The sequence below is a fragment of the Salarias fasciatus genome (genome assembly GCF_902148845.1).
Source record: "Salarias fasciatus chromosome 7 unlocalized genomic scaffold, fSalaFa1.1 super_scaffold_4, whole genome shotgun sequence".
Lineage (NCBI taxonomy): Eukaryota > Metazoa > Chordata > Actinopteri > Blenniiformes > Blenniidae > Salarias > Salarias fasciatus.
The window spans coordinates 23,864,000-23,880,695 of record NW_021941229.1 but is presented as its reverse complement, the minus strand read 5'-3'; the positions used below and the strand labels follow the sequence as shown (position 1 = coordinate 23,880,695).

Sequence of the window (16,696 nt, the reverse complement as noted above, 5' to 3'; positions counted from 1 at the left end):
GCACTGCGGTGGGATTAATCTTTGATTATTATTATTATTATTATTATTATTATTATTATTATTATTATTATTGTTTTTAGGGACATTTAAGGTCACTGTGCACAATCAACATGTTACAATACATGTTAAAAACACGTCCAATTTTTTTTAAAAAAAGATTACAAAAAATCTAAGATTTGCAGCAGACAGTCAATGGTTGTATAAGACGAATATGCGTGTTTGAAACAATAAAACGCTGTAGTAACGAAAAGATTTTTTTATTATCATTGTTGTTAGTAGTAGTGCTGATACTGGTATTGATTGTATGTTTGCTGTTCTTCAGAAAAAGTAGCATTGTAAACTCTCTGATTTTGGTGTCACATAATCATAGTGAAATATTATAGCAACACCCAAACAGAATCTCTCGAACATTTTTTTTTTTTTGCTGTTTATTCTGACGTTAACGTCACAAATCTAGGAATAGAATCTGAATACATTTCTTAAAACATTATTATTATTTTTCATCCAAACGTAATACCATATATCAAAACGTTTTTAGTTTTATTTTAGTTTTAATCATTTCATAGAAATAGAAATATAAATGTGTGTATAAATGTGCAGTGCTCAGTAAAACTAGAATCCTAATCCTAAACGCAGTGTATTATTCCAATGAAAAGAGAGAAAGAAAGAAATCTCGCGCCTTTAAGAGATATTTTTACGCGTGCACCACGTGACCCGGCTGTCAAACATGGCCCCCTCCTTCTGGGTGTGAGGAGCGACAGCTGCTGACAAAGGAGACAGAGCTGTCCACACGGGACTGGCGGCGCCTCTGGGTCCAGATCACCGATGTGGTAGGTTCTCCGGCCTCCGCCCGCCCGGGTCCCGCCTCCCTCCGGCCGGCCGCGCGTGCTGCTGAGCCGGCGGACTCAGCCGGATCCCCCCGGTTAGCTCGATGCTGTCCGAGGTTGCAGCATCCTTGTAGTTGTGCTCCAGGGAGGGTTAGCAGCTCCTCACTGGACCCGGACCCGATCAGATCAGGTCGTAGCTGGAGACTTGACGGCTTCCTGGATGATGAACGGAGTCCCGCACAGCTGATCCGGGCCAGAGCTTTAAAACCTGGGTTCATGTGAGCTCAGACAGTGGAGGGGAATTTCACACAGACTGCAGAGAGGCCATGGTTCATGACAGAGGGGAGATAAAGAAGGACCAAGGTCCAGACTGAGGACGGATCAGCAAGAAGTGGCTCCAGCAGTGGAAAAGAATCCGTCTCTGATTCACAGTTTACTACAACCCAAAATCCTCAGCGTGTAAAGTCTTGATCCGAGCAGGATGCAGTCATAAAATGTCTCATAAAGTCATATTTAATTCACCGAGCCACACACCAGATGTCGAAATCCAGACATTTCATCATCCGATGGCAAATATTTGAGCTTTGATTGCAGCGAAGCCTGTCACGTTAGCTGTAATAGGACTTTGTTTCTATCTGTGTAATAGAAAGCAGTGATCCGTGCACGCCTGGGAAGTGACAGGAGACATTTCTAGTGTTTTAGGAGAAAGAGTTTAACCCATCTGTCTGATTACTTCTCAAAAGTCCTGGATCACCTTTTCTTACGGTGGAGTTTATGTTGATGGATTGGTATTTATCAGAAATATCAAGTTCTCCGAATTAAAAAAAACAAGGTTTCTGTAGAAATATTCATGTTCAAACAATAAAATTCAGAAAAAAAAAATGTAAAGAATTATTACTAGTCACAATTATGTCTTTCTGAATGTGTAACAACATGTTCAAACAGGGTAGAAAAACTTCACCACTTTCTTTTCGCTTTATGCTGAAGAAAGAAACCATCTCCTCTTCACTAAACTTAGAATGAGAGAAAAGCCTCTCAGTTTTCAGCATTAGATCACCGTCATCTCTGGTTATTTTTCCTTTTCAGATTGATTAGATGGGGATGAACTCAGAAGGCGTCATGTGAAGCCCTTGAGGCGTCGTCAGGAGCCTCCAGAAGCCTTTTAATGACAAGATGTTTTCCCATTTCTGGTCCTGAAGAACAGACCAGTAGAGATAAAAACTTTCACTTTTGTTCTATGTGTTTCTTTTTTTTGTATCAAATAGTGGCAGATTGTGTTCTTGGACAAACTGCTTTAACATTTAAACCTTCAAAGTGGGAGGATTTTCTATGACTATGTACATGGTTTACATATAAATTGAATCTTAAAAAAAGCTGGTAATGTATATTTGCATGATTAAATGTTTTTATAGCTGCGTAGTTCAGGCCGTGCGGCAGTAGTTTGATTTCTGATTCCTCTCCTGTTCCAGACTCCCACAGCGACGGGAAAACTACCTGCCAAACCATGAAGTGTGCCAGAAGGACAAACTGACAGAAGAAGGCCTTCACTGCAGCGGACCGTCTGTTCAGATCCAGTCCTCCTCCTCCTCCTCCCCCCCGTTAACCCCCGCCCCGCCGCCATGCACATCAACCCGGTGCTGGTGGAGTCCGCCGTGGTGCTGGCCGTGGTGCTCTGCGTCCACATGGTGGTCTGGAACCAGCACTCCTGGTGCAGCATCGCCCTCATCATCCAGGCCTTCTACGTGCAGCACAAGTGGGACCGTCTGCTGCGGTCGGGCGGCGCCGTGTTCCAGTTCCGCCCGGCGGCGAACAGCGGCATCGTCCCGGCCTCCATGGTGATGCCGCTGCTGGGCCTGGCGCTGAGGGAGAAGTGCTCCGCCTCGGGGAACGTCTACTTCGAGCGCTTCTCCATGGTGGTGACCATCACCGGCATGATGCTGGCGCTGTTCCTGTCGCTCATCGCGCTGGGCATCACCAGGCCGGTGCCCACCAACACCTGCGTCATCGCGGGAATGGCGGGCAGCGCCATCCTCTACACCACCAAGCAGACGCTGACGGTGTCGGAGGTCATCGAGGTGCTGGAGGTGCTGCTGATCTTCGTGTACCTCAGCCTGATCGTGCTCTACCTGCTGCCCCGCTGCTTCACGCCCGGCGAGGCGCTGCTCATCGTGGGCGGGATCAGCTTCATCGTGAACCAGCTCATCAAGCGCTCCCTCAACCTGGCGGAGGTGAAGGGCGACCCGGTGAACTACTTCCTGCCCGTGGTGGTGGTGGGCTCGCTGCTGCTGGGGGTCTTCTTCGCGCTGCTCTTCTGCTTCATGGAGTCGGAGACGTGGGTGTCCTCGCTCTTCTTCCACATGATGACGGCCGTCCTGGCGCTGGGGATCCTCATGCCGTGGCTCTCGCTGTTCATCGGCCGCCACCCGCTCATGTGGCTGCTGGACTTCGTCACGCTCAGCGACACCCGGCTGTGCCTGCTGGCCTACTGGGTGCTCCTGGCCGTCGTGGCCACGTGCGTGGTGCTCCACCAGAACTACCAGCGCCAGGCGGGCTCCAAGAAGCACCAGGCCTCCACCGTCGTCCGCAAGTACTTCCACCTGATCGTCGTGGCCACGTACGTCCCGGGGCTGATCTACGACAAGCAGCTGCTCCACGTGGCGTCGGTGGGCTGCCTGGCCGTCTTCCTGTTCCTGGAGTACGTGCGCTACTTCAGGATCCGGCCGCTGGGCCAGCTGCTCCGGCAGCTGCTGACGCTGTTCCTGGACGAGCGAGACTCGGGGCCGCTCATCCTCACCCACGTCTACCTGCTGCTGGGCATGTCGCTGCCCATCTGGCTGTTTCCCGGGCCCTGCGCCCCCAGGGGCGTCCTCTCCGGCGCCGGCGGCCTGGTGCCATACGCCGGCGTGCTCGCCGTGGGCGTGGGGGACACCGTGGCCTCCGTGTTCGGCAGCACCATGGGGGAGATCCGCTGGCCCGGCACCAAGAAGACGATGGAGGGGACGGCCACGTCGGTGTTCGCTCAGATCATCGCCGTGGCCGTGTTCCTCATCTTCGACGGGAGCATCAATCTGAACTCCACCTACTCGTGGATCGTGGGCTCCATCACCCTGGTGGCCCTGCTGGAGGCCTACACCTCCCAGATAGACAACCTCCTGCTCCCGCTCTACCTCTTCATCCTGCTGTTGCTTTGAAAACCGTCCTGCGGTCGGCCTCGTCTGAGAGGGAGAAGAGCAAAGAATGCAGCTGGAAAACAATACGACAGCAGAGTTATCAGAGGAATCGACTCATCAGCACGAGATGGTACGACTCCAGAGCTGAAACTTCCATAGTCAGAAATAAATAAATGGGTCAGTAAATGCACCAACAAGATTCTTTTAGAGCGTGTGTTCAGTTGATGAAAAGTGACTTCAGTTCTATGCAGTCTGAGCATGCGTTGGGTTTTAGATCAACAGCCTCTGGATTTCCCCGACGGAGTGAATGTGAGTCTGTGTGACCGGTAGTGGACCGGTAGTCTCCCTCCACCCGCCGTCAGTCCCGACTCCAGCGCCCTGCGACGCCGAGGTGGACACAGCGGTGGAGGAGATGGATGGACTCGTTTCCTGCTTTCCTCCCACGGTCCAGCTAACATGCGTTCGAGGTTATCCTGTGATTCTGAACTGGCTTGTAGGTGTGAATGTGAGTGTGTGTGTGTGTGTGTGTGTGTGGGTCGGGCCAGAAGCTGGCTCCATGTATGGATCGCTGATTTACAGAGGTAAACCCTTTAGAGCAAGAAAATGCACTGAAATATATGTGAGTAGAGAAGAACACAAATGCAAACATTTCACTCAACTGATTTTGCTTTTGGTGGATTTAATGAGTCGGTATCGAAGCCGTTGGTTTACTTTTGATTATGGTGGTTTGACAGGTTCTTCATGCAGGGTGACTGAAATCTGCTCCTGACTTGGCAGCAGCCTCGGCGTTAAAGTCCGTTTTCTCCAGAGCCGTTTCAGGATTGTGGAAGAAATTTGAGGAAGAGTTGCTAAATATTCCCGGCGGCTGCAGCGGTGTTGGCTTTCCGCCACGACTTGACCCTGAAATACTGGACCGCCGACGCCGACCGCTCCTGAATTATGCAACGGGAGACTCAGTTTAGCAAAGTGGAAAACAAACGTCTGTTTAAATTCTTATGATTTTTGATCTCCTGTCCTTTATTTCCCCCCAGACGGATCCGACTTGCCTTTGCATTGCCTTTGAAGAACATTATTTAAACCTAACTTATTGACCTGTACATATCTCTGGATCTCCGTTCTTAGGCTTTGATTTTTGCCCCCCCCCCCCCCCCCCCCCCCCCCCCCCCGCCCCCGATGGCAATACAAAGGACTTCTTGCTGAAAATGTTTGCCTTAAGGAGTGTATTTTCTATCGCACACTGTTGCAGAAGCCGTGGAGGATGAAGAGCGCGGCAGCCCGTCTCAGCCCGGCTGAAACTCGCTCTGCTCCTGCATGACACTGAAATCCAGTACTGTAACATGTCTGCGGGTATTCTGCAGGCTATTTTTCTTGGATGAATCGATTTTGTTCAGGACTTCCATGGTTTGAAGGGACCCCATAAAGGATTAATGAAATGGATCCATTTCTTAGAGCCTCTGATCCGAACCAGGTTTTTACACTCTCGATGCTCTTTGAGTCGTTTCGAAACACAAAGGCTCTTTTTATTTGTGTGCAAAATCTTCAGTAACCTAAAATTATTTATATGCTTTCTACAAAAAGCCTCAGATCATAAGAATGCTTTAGGTTTTTATCTTATTGTTCTCTCTGTTTGTAAAATCGTTTTTGGTGATTTTTTTTTTTTTATGTTGTGGTTTTGTTTCTTCCGCGCATGACTCTGAAAGTATGTTATTTTCCCATCTTCCTTTGATTTAAAGAAAGAAAATGTGACACTGCATGTTGAGTGCACCGGTGAAGAGAAAGTTAGATGTAACTGATATTTTCAGATTTAGCGATCGGGTGAAAACACGCCAAACACAGAAGTTCGGTTCCAAAGAAGTGTGGATGCTGTTGAATGTAAATTCAGATGAAATGCAACGGTCAGCAAAACGCAAGAGTCCGACATGCTGAAGTAAAAAGGTTAGAGAAGCAGATACATCGAAGTTCCAAGGTTCCAATCCCATAAATGAATTTCCCCAGTTGGATTAATAAAGTGTGATCAGTTAACTTGCACACGTATAAGCTTCGCAGTTGTTCTGTATATTAAATTGGAAGATAACATCGCGTTCTGTTTCTATTTAACGAAGCGTCCTCACTGAATGAGCCCAGACTGTTTCTGTGCCGCCGTGTTTTCACTCCCGGTTCCCCGAGCGTCGAACCCACAAACCAACCCCGTCGTTTCTCCACTCGATTTTGTCTTAATATGAACAGAAATGCTCACTGTTGACTGTAAAAATAGAAAACGTCTCATCTGAACTCAAATTAGAAAAACAAAACACCGTGGAAACCCCAGTAGAGCTGATCGGTGTCACTGTTGATGGAGACTTGCTGAATAACGGTGGATCTAAATGTCAGCTTGGTGTCAATGAGAAGTCAGTCAATAAAGTGAAAAATGTTTATTTGAATCCAGTTTTTGGTCTTGTTTTAAAAACACATCTGTTAAAAATGGAAGTCGTACTAAACCAGACTGAACTGGTCTCCACGGAGGTCAGAGGAATGTTGGATATTTTAAAAGTTGCAGGTTTTCTGCAGTCGCCGTAACTCGAGATCCTTCTTTAGGGGTTAAAACACACGTCCTTCATTTAGTGTAGAGAGGCGGGAAGGGGAGCTCCTCCGACGGCTGCAGCCTTCAGAGATGAAACAGACGGTAGATCTCATTTTGGTTGTTTTTCCCAACATTCAATGTTCCAAACAGTCTTAGAGTCAGCCTGCCTGAAGGAGTGAATGTCAGCGTCAGAAACCTCTCCTCTCACCAGTTGTCGGCGCTCCAGCGGGTGTCCTGAGCCTCCATCAGGTGGAAGGTGTAGACGTGGCGCGAGTCGTCCGACGTGTTGACGGCGCTGCGATGCACCACCTCCCCGTGGATGAGGACGACCCCGCCTGAACACACACACACACACACACACAGCTGTCAATGAGCGGCTGATTCGCCGGATTTAATCAGCAGTTTCAGGTCGATTTCTCACATTTCGTGACCTAAAACTGAATGAGGGAGTTCATCAGATCAGTTAAGCAAAATTTTGGTGGAGCGTGTATCTAGTACCGAGTCAAATCAGACTGATAAAAGCAACTGTTTTAAAGGTCTTCTGCTCTTTAACTTCATTTCCCTCTTTTAATGTTCACTTTTCAACTTTTTCTGACAAATGCTTCTACAGTTAATTTTGGTTTCTTGTTCTTACTCTGTGTAAAAGAGGTGCCAAATGAAGGTTTTCTTTCTCATGATATAATCTAATAATGTCTGACTGCAATTAAACATCTCACAATGAGCTTATTCAATTTCATATTTGTTCTATATATAGAAATCGGTTGGGAGGAGGGAGATATGGGAGTAAACCAGATCAATTCAAGGGGGAAAAAGTGACATGATCTGAAGGAAAGTCTAAAAAACAAGTCTGTTTTCAAGCGTTTTAGTTCGAGTTGCTCCAGAGCCGAGGGGCCCTGATGTCTTCAGTGTTTAATCTTCAACTGTAGCAGCAACCCGACGATCAAAGTCTGCAGCCAGCCTGATACAGGATCAATAGTTCAGTAACTGTGACGTGTAAAAGCTTAGAAAAATCAATTGATGTCTTCTTAAAACCCATAAAAAGCTTGATATTTGCTTCAGAAAAGGAAAGAAAGTGAGTATAAATTTTAAAATCGCTGAAGAAAATGAGCAGAACAACATTAAACTTGCGGGAAATCACCTTTCTTAACCGGCACAGCCACGAACTTGTCCTCGTCGTACTGCTGCTCTCGGCCCACGAAGTCCGTCAGGGGAAGAGTCCCTTTGTGCGTCCGAACCATCCGCCGGGTGATTCCACCTGCAGAAGGAGAGCGAGACGCCGCCGCCCGGTCACTACGGCTCGCCGGCGCGGCGCCGATCGCTGACGGAGCCGATCCTACTGTTGTGCGATCCGGGGATGAACCACAGGCAGCCGTTGTTGACGGTGGCGTCTTCCAGAGCGATCCACAGGCCCATGACTCTGCCCAGAGGCTCCGTGTACAGGAAGGTGGCGTCTTGGTGCGGCGTCACTGAAACACACAGCAGAGGAAATAAAGGCCTCTCCTGGGTGCTGACAACAGGTTTTTATAAAGCTTAAGCTTCGCTTTGAGAACAGAATTGAGTAATTTTCCATTTCTATTGGAAATATTACAAAAAAATGCAGCTGCAAAGACCCCTTCTCTTAAATCCATGAGGTTTACAACATATAGAGTTTATTACTGAACTCAAGAAATAAGTTTAAAATGTAAAACACATCATTTCATAATGTGACTTCAAACATCTGGAGAGTAGATGACGACCTGAATACAAGCAAAACTTAACAAGTGATTTTGAACCCAAGAAAGCAGTAATTCATTAAAAGTATAAAGTAAAATCACAATTTAAACAGCCTGGAAACCTTCAATATTTACAGGAATCTATCATTGAATCATCCCCTTAGCTTTTTATTGTAATGTACCGACGTTTACTGGGCAGTGTGGTGGAAAAGCTTTATGGATTAATGCATCACTGGAGATACTTCTACCAGGAACTACCGTGCAATTACAACTGTGGATTATTGAGGTGTTTTAACCGTGAATATAAACACATTACGACTAGTTCATGAGTGACTGTAATCAACTTGTGAGTAACTGACTCCTGCGATGAAGCTTCAATAATATTGTTCCAGTTTACTGAAGTTCAGTGATTTTGTTCATTTTGTCGCCAAGCTGAAAGTAAACATTATTATTATTATTATTATTATTAGAAAACAAGTCACACAGCTGTTCCTGCAGGAGTTACCTTTTATTTCCTTTGTATCTACAGTCACGAGTCAATTCTTCTAATTTCCAAAAATATTTCTTACATTTATTCGAATATGTCAACATGAAAATATTTTGGTATAAGTTATCATGAAGGAATAATAAGTCACTTCAGGGAAAGAATTTAGAGCTAGAGGAAGAAAAAGAATGTTTTTGAAAACTGTTTTGTTTTACTGTTAGGTTTGAGTGTAACTGAAGAAAGATTTCTTTTATAATGTAATATCATTATTACAATTTTAAGTAAAAATGTGAACAGAAAAGGCAGCCATGTTTTCTCACCTTCACCACCAATTCCTGGTTGCTGGAAAAAAAAAAAGTGAATTCATTTAGTCTACATTTCAAACTCAAATAAACAGCGCAGAGTGGAGGCTTTTACCTTGAAGATGTACATGCCTTGCAGAATGACGGGACTCACCAGGCCCAGTTTCTTAGCTATTCCCTTTGACACAGACGACGCAGGTGTTAAATTACTCTGTGATGAGAGCTCTTCTTCCTGCTTCATCTTGCCGCAAACTCACCTGAACTTTGGGTGAATGTGTCACCTTTTTGTACAAGGGTTCGTAGGCATGTAGCGCTTATGGAAAAAAGAAAAAAAAAATCTAGTTATTGGAAGATTTATAGGAGAATTTTTAACGGACTGTTGTTGAATTTCTGGGGATCTCACCATGTCCAATTTTGTTAATAGATCGCTGCTTTGGAACGATGAATTCACCTGGAAGAAAACACAGGTTTTAATACACACACACACGTGGAAAACTCGCTGACAGGACAGGCTGCGGGTTCACCTTTGTCGTCGAACACTCCCTTCTCGAAGAAGAAGCGGATCTTATCGCCGCTGGTGATGAAGTAGTCGGCGTTTCCCTGCAGGTCAGAGAGGTTACGTTACACCAGAGGAGACGCTTAAACGCTCACGACACCGTTCACACGAGACGGGAGAGCCATCAGCCATAACATTATGACCACACGTTGTCATGTGACACTGTCTTTCTGTCAGAACTGCCACTAAAACTCTTCACTTCCTGCTGTGGCATCAAGCTAAGTTTGAGTTTGAGTGTAGGAGGCTCAGCTTCCCACCTCATAAAGGTCATAATGTTTTGGCTGATCAGAGTATCTTCAGTCTTACCTGCATCTTTTTTTTTTTTTTTTTTTTAAATAAAGTGTTGAGTTACGGAAAGCATGTGGGAGAAAAGCAGTGGCAGTGTTACGGCTGTTCCGGTCGGCCCGGGTGGGGCCAGGTGGGGTCGAGAGGGGTCAGGGGTCACCTGTTCCTTCAGCTGCTCGTCGTGGTCGGTGGAGAAGGTGATGCGGCAGTGGTCGGGCACGTCCATCTCGTCCACGATCTCCGCCATCCGCTGCCTGAGCTGGTCGCACTCCTGAGGGCTGAGCAGCCCGTCCATCACCACGAAGCCGTCCCGCCGGTACTGAGGAGACGGAGGAGACGCCGTCAGGCTCGTCGGAGCGCTTCAGGACAGAGGAGCAGCCCTCTGTCGAATCCTGTCCTCCACATTTCAGCACTCTTTAAAATGTCAATAAAATAATACTAAGGAAAAATATTTTAACTGCTGTGATTTGTTTAAAACACTAAAAATTCAAGCATTTCCCAAAAGCATAAGGAAAAATGTAAGTGAATAAACACTAAACTTACCAAACCTTCACTTAATCTCACTATTTATGGCTTCACAATCCCTTTGAAACTAATAATTTTCTCACTGGATTTCTGTAAAAACTCGTGTAATCTCATTTGGATATTTCAGTGAATCACAACGTGGTGCTACATTAAATGTGACTGGCTGGAGGTCTGCAACCTTTACAACCAAAACACCAAACATGAGCAGTGAATCGAGCTGTTTCAACTCCAACCTGAGTCCCTCCTGAAGTACAAAAGCTCTTAAAGTTTGCAGGTTTTCTACATTTTAAGTGTTTCTGCTCTAAGTTGCTTTGAAAATATGATAGAACATAAGGTTGTCTCATTACTCAATAACAAATAATGCAGGATTTCAACACTGCCTTTTAAACATTAAACACATTCTTGGAACAGCTGCATTGCACAATCTGCTGGAATTGAAGTTACGTTTTCCTGTGTACTCTAACATGTCCTTCAATCGCTTCGTTAAACACTCTTTCATTCATGAGAATTGAATGAGTGTTCCTTGCATAAACATATACGTTGAAAGAGTAAAGAGAGTTTTAGACTTTGGTTTGCACAGCAGAGTAAAGAGGACATTCTGTCTGCAGCATGTTATGCAATCAGGTCCAGACAAACAGCTTTCGCAGGAAAAGACAAAAAAAAAAAAAAAAAAAAAAAGCAAAACATGGGAGTGATTTTTAAAACATACAAACACACACTATCCCTGCACACAGGGTGCAGGAGGCAGGATTTGCAGTGTGAGTGAAGCACATGGCTGCAGCCTGCAGGATCCGCCGTTACTTCGCCTTAATCCTCACCTTCTCCACATCTCGATCTGTCATGAAGTCCATCCTGGTGTGTGTGCGGCGGAGGGGAGCTCAGTTCACGGGACACACACGGCGGTGTGTGTGTGGCGCTTCACCTGCTGATTTCCGACCATGTGACGACGAGTCCGAACCGATTCCAGCGGAACCGAACAGGAGCGGCGGCGGCGGTAAGAGGATTTTAGACTTTAACTCTTTCATGACAACCTGTGGCTGAACGAACTGATGTAGTTTCACAGAATGGCCTGCAGGGGTCGCCCGATGCCAGTGATGTGAACAGTCAGGGTGAAGAACAGCGACCTCTGTCGGTCACTATGGAGAACTGCAACAATCAAGGAAGCAACATGATTATTCAGCTTTATAAACATGATTTACTTACTTTGAATTACACTGTAAAACATAACAGCACATCTTAATAAAAGAAATAAGTTCACATAACCCAATAATCAAGAAAAGTTGAAGTTACTCATTGTGATGAATCCATTGCAACTCAAAAGTGAATTGTTTTAGAAATAACTGTTATTTAAGGTGCACTTCAGTTTGTGAGGCATTTTGAGTTGTGCTGTTATAATTCAAGTTTGTTCTGCTGACTACTTTCGTTTAAGTTGATTTCATATCAGTACAAAAATGTTCACCACTTTTGCCATGCAAATTACAGTTTAAGATTTTTAATTGTTTCATTTCAGTTTCCAAGTATGCATCCACATAATTTTTTAATGATAAGTCAAAATGTAAACAATTTAAGTTTTAAGCCTCATAAAGAACAGTAAAAATGACATTCGTTGCTTGAAAAATATTTATTAAATGTGAAGCATACTCGCAAGCAGAACCGTCTCTATCTGCAGTAAACTATGGGAATCATAATCAAAGAGGGAACATTTTTGTAACTAATATGATTTCCGATAGAATTCGGTATCCAGTTTTGTGTTCCTTTACCATTACATCTGTAATGGGCCATTTTCACAGCTCCACTACTTCCTGAAATTAACTGTGCACATTCATTTCCTGTCTTGCATTATTGGCCAAAATGATTAATCCAGGGCTGTGTTCGAAACCGCATACTTACCTACTACTCATACTAACTTATTGAGTATACAGTGTGTTTACACTGGCAGTATGCGATTTTGAGTATGCGAGAAGTTCCCGGATGCATACTGCATTCGCCAGAAATGTTGAGTATACATCGTGTGTTCACTACTCATACTGAAATTGCCCAAGATGCAACGCGACGGACATTTGAATAAACTTTATTCAGTTCATAATGACTGTTTCTTCATGATGTACATTTAGCAAGCTGAGTATGATTCTAGATTTAATCTTCCCTCCATTGTTTGTGCTCGTAGGTATGTTATGTTACGAGATTTCTGATTGGACTGACAATGATTAAAAATAGTAAAAACAAAAAAACAAAAAAAAAAACCCTTACATCTGAGAACAAGTCCATGCTGAAAGCGACCATGATGCACCGAAGACGGCGAGCCGATCTTTGTTGAAGAGCCGAAAATACTCTCCGTCAGTAAAGCATCATAATTGGCATAATAAGTGGTCCGTTAACGGGACACCGGTCCAAACGGCGACGTTAAGCGAGATATATTGCTGAAAGATTGCCTTCTTGTTTTCAAAGTAAAAGCACAGATTTATCACTGAGGTTGTTTTGTATGAGAAAGGGAAAGGGGTGGTTTATTCTGGTGAAAATAACCGGAAGTGCGTTGCTCACTGCGGCTGGCTTGAATTTCGCCGAATTAGTCCGAACAAAATCATAAACGGCTGATATTCTGACAAGTAAACGACACACTCGGCCTCTAAACCACCACTTTGTCGCCTAATTTTAAACAAAATCTCGATGAAGTTATACATTTGTCGAGTTTAGAGCTAAAGTGAAATCAGCTTTAGCAGATCGATTTCTGCTCATGGAAGAAGTGCAATGCATTGTGGGTTATTATGTAGTATGCTGTAGTGTAAACGCTTCGCATACTGTTTGATGGACTGAGTAAGCAGGATGCAGGACGCATAGTATGAGTATGTAAGGATGTAGTAGACAGTATGCGGTTTCGAACACAGCCCAGGTGTGTCTTGTTGCAGCAGTCTAAACCAGACACACCTGGATTAATCAGATTGGCCAATAATGTAAGACAGGAAATGAATGTGCACAGCTATTGTCAGGAAGTAGTGAAGCTGTGAAAATACCCCATTGGGGAAGTGGGACCCCCTAAAGTATCGCACTTAGGGCCCCCGGATTTCATAGGGCCGGCCCTGCTGGTCAGTTTCATTTATCAAATGACAAATTTCTTCATTTACTTTGCACTGTTGACAGGACAAGAATAGAAAACCGTGGACATGAAAATAAATAAATAAATAAATAAATAAATAAATAAATAAATAAATAAATAAATAAATAAATAAATCGATTCAATTATGATTTCTATTCACTGAGCAAACTTTTTTGCATCCTGAATCCACATCCACACACCCTGAACGCACCACGGGCACGCGCCCTGACTACGTGACTGGTTGGCCAGTTTGAACCTGCAGCCTGTTAGAGGGAGGAAGTACCGGGAGCCTGCATCGCTGCCCGGCTGTTGTTGAGAATGTGTCTGACCCTGGACATACAAGAATTTGAAGATTTTGACAGGTAATATTGTTGTTTTATTTTATTATATTTCCCCCTGTCTGAACAGTTTATAGCACGTGCTGTAAGGCTAGAACTTGCTAATTAAGGGTCTAAACACTCCTTATCACCCTGTCAGGGTTCAGAGTTAATGTCAAAACGCTTTCTTGACTTTTGTAAGTTGACTGTGAGAACGTGTGTTTAGTTTACTTCTCATTATCTTAATAACTGAGCAGCTAACACGTTAGCTGGGTAGCTAACATCTATGCTCCTGCTCAGTGATTAGAAATGTTGGTTACTACCTCGGCTTTAACAAAAAGTTCAGTCGGTTGGTAATTGTGTTAACAGACACGAATCATGTTAGAATGTGAACTGTGTTTTTTTTTTCAGTGCGGTGAAAATACAGTCATTGAGGCACTACAGACTCTTTGGTGGCCAGTGTTTCAGCGTAACAGATGATGCTTCAAAATGGACCAAGTGCATTCAGCCCCTCCTGTTGGTGAACTCACAGACCAGCGGCCTGCTCTGTTTTGTGAGTAACAGTTTGGAGAGGCCATGCTAAAATGTTAACACACTTGCTGCCAAATTTATTGAGATCGTGCTTGAACAGAACCTTGATGGTGTTAAATATGTCTATTTGTCTGACAAAAGTCTTGTGTTGTACTTTTCTTTTCCATGCAGCTCTGCAGTGAATTCCATAGGATCACCAACCAAAAGTTACCATCTTCCCTCTTTGCTGAACTTGATAAATGTACACATCATCTACTAAAGCGCTACAGAAAGAAGACTGGACATTTCTTTGAGAAGATGAAATAACTCCTGAGGGCATATGAAGGACAGGTACAGATATTTTATTGGCTGCTATTGGTGTTAATTTGAACAGTGGACCTGAACAGCCTTCATGCATCCTGACAGGAAGTTCGGGTCCGATCTTCATGTAGTGTGCGGTGTGTTCTGAGAGATGTTTTCCGGTTGGAGCCCCTCGGGAGGCGTCGGAAGGGGAGATCGTAGATAATGAACATGTTTAATATTTCCAATCGCAAATCCTGTAGTGTGTGGTGCGCTCCGAGAGGCGCCGATCAGCTCCGAGTAGAGCTGTCCACACCCTCGGAATAAAGCTCCCTGATTGGGTGAATAGCTCCGCCTCACCAAGGTGCTGCTGCTTAAAAAAAAAATCCCCTTGCAGCTGTCAGGGCTGGAGACATGAATATATGTCTGTGAAATATATTCACTATATATGACAGTGAAACAAAAAAGCCAGAGCTCCTAAACTCAGCCTTGGAGAAAGTGATGGTTAATCCTGTCGCTCCTGGATGAACTGGATTTCCTCCATTCAGATCCAAACTCCGATCTAATATCTGCATCTCCGCCAGTCCTGCAACCCCAATGTTTTAATTAATCTCCGTTATTAACCATCACGGAAGAATGGGGAAGAAAATAAATAAATAAATAAAAATAACTTTCCGCTGACTCCGTGCCTTCAGAGAGCGGACTATAATGAAACTGACCTAATCAAAGCTCAACGTGTTTTTATTCTGGGGTAAACTATCAAATATGTGGACAAAAAGAATGATTTAAGATATTTGGTGATTTAAAAAAGTAGCTTTTATTAGACACCGACTGCTAATAACTTTATTCTACTGCTCCACTCGGGACTCAAAAAGTAAAAAAAACAAAACACACACACACAAATAGATTAGCTAATAAGCTGAATTACTATTAAATGTGGAGGGTAAATTATAATGAAATTATCTGAAACTGTTTCCCTCTTCTGTACTTCTGTACTGGAACATTTAAATTTCCTGGCAAGGTCCCGACAGTCCGTGCTCCGTGTGCACGGTGGGGGTGTGTGGGGGGGGGGGGGGGGGGGGTGTGTGGGGGGGGGGGGGCTGCACTGAAGGAGCGATACTGATGTGAATGAATGAACTGAGGGAATGACTGAGTTCTCCGCTTATTATTGAAAGTGGAGATGAATGGAAACACAGCATTGAAGGGAAACAGCACAAAGTCACGTTGGACGACGCGAGATTTGGAGGAGAGAGGAGCCGATTCTCGGCTGAAGAATCTGCTAGTGTGTGTTCTGCTCCAGAGTGACACCACACACTAAAGATCAGGAGAGGAAGATCGGGTGCGATCTGTCCTCTGTTGTCTTGTACTGTGTGGTGTCTGAATCGGGGAAGATTGAAAAAATCCTGTAGTGTGTGGCGGGCTTAAAGCTCGTGTCCGGAGTTTTGAAAGAGAGAGGTTTTTCTAATCCAACATCTCAGGTTCCGCCCTCCCTCTGCTTTCATGAGTGACCAAGCCACGCCCCTTTAATTGTGCACGTGAATTATCTGTCGGGTGAAAATGAGAGCCTCCGAGTCCTACAGCATCCGACACGTTTAGCTGTTTACGGTGGATGTTCAGCAGACCATGGATATATCCGAGGTGAGCGCGGCGGCTGCTGCGGAGCTAACTCACCTCTGCCTGGGCGAGCGGCAGTGCTCTGTGGCTGCGTGCACACTTTGATTGACGGCATGACAAGGCCGAAGCTTGAAATCTATTGGCTGACGCTGACTGGCGCTTTTTCGGATAACATGGGGGTCTATGAGACGAAGGCGGGGCTCATAAATAAATTTTTGTATTAACCCTGACACAACGTGACAACTTGGGTATTTGTAGGCCGGTGAGTTGTTTTTCTAAAAAGTTTAACAAGCACCAGGTGAATTACTCAATGATTGAAAAGGAAACGTTTGCATTGATATTGGCTCTGAAACACTTTGACGTGTATTTAAACGGTAATGCCAGCGTCGTGGTTCATACTGATCCTCTTACGTTCTTGTCCACGCTCAGATGTCCCGATC

The 16,696-nt window shown here is 44.7% G+C and overlaps 2 protein-coding genes across 4 annotated transcripts; one reads left to right on the top strand and one right to left on the bottom strand.

Annotated features, from left to right (window-relative positions):
- The first annotated feature begins 722 nt into the window (after positions 1-722).
- LOC115382445 (dolichol kinase-like) lies at positions 723-6,360 on the top strand. 2 transcript variants are annotated; one of them, XR_003930558.1, is made up of 3 exons: positions 723-830; positions 2,297-4,127; positions 4,272-6,360. XR_003930558.1 is itself a non-coding variant. In XM_030084169.1 (2 exons), exon 2 carries the CDS (start codon positions 2,447-2,449, stop codon positions 4,016-4,018), a length of 1,572 nt encoding a protein of 523 aa, XP_029940029.1. In that variant the 5' UTR covers positions 723-830; positions 2,297-2,446; the 3' UTR covers positions 4,019-6,360. The 2 variants fall into 2 exon arrangements, 1 of the variants encoding a protein (XP_029940029.1); XM_030084169.1 differs by having other exon boundaries at positions 2,297-6,360.
- Positions 6,361-6,393: 33 nt separating this feature from the next.
- LOC115382932 (phytanoyl-CoA dioxygenase domain-containing protein 1-like) lies at positions 6,394-11,450 on the bottom strand. 2 transcript variants are annotated; one of them, XM_030084904.1, is made up of 12 exons: positions 11,240-11,450; positions 10,057-10,215; positions 9,918-9,923; positions 9,580-9,655; positions 9,459-9,506; positions 9,313-9,368; positions 9,171-9,233; positions 9,074-9,095; positions 7,895-8,023; positions 7,696-7,812; positions 6,766-6,892; positions 6,394-6,639 (listed from the first exon to the last, which is right to left on the bottom strand). In XM_030084904.1, the coding sequence occupies exons 1-12, from the start codon at positions 11,270-11,272 to the stop codon at positions 6,591-6,593; spliced, it is 885 nt and encodes a 294-aa protein (XP_029940764.1). In that variant the 5' UTR covers positions 11,273-11,450; the 3' UTR covers positions 6,394-6,590. The 2 variants fall into 2 exon arrangements, with proteins under 2 accessions (XP_029940764.1, XP_029940765.1); XM_030084905.1 differs by lacking the exon at positions 9,918-9,923.
- Between the last annotated feature and the right edge of the window lie 5,246 nt (positions 11,451-16,696).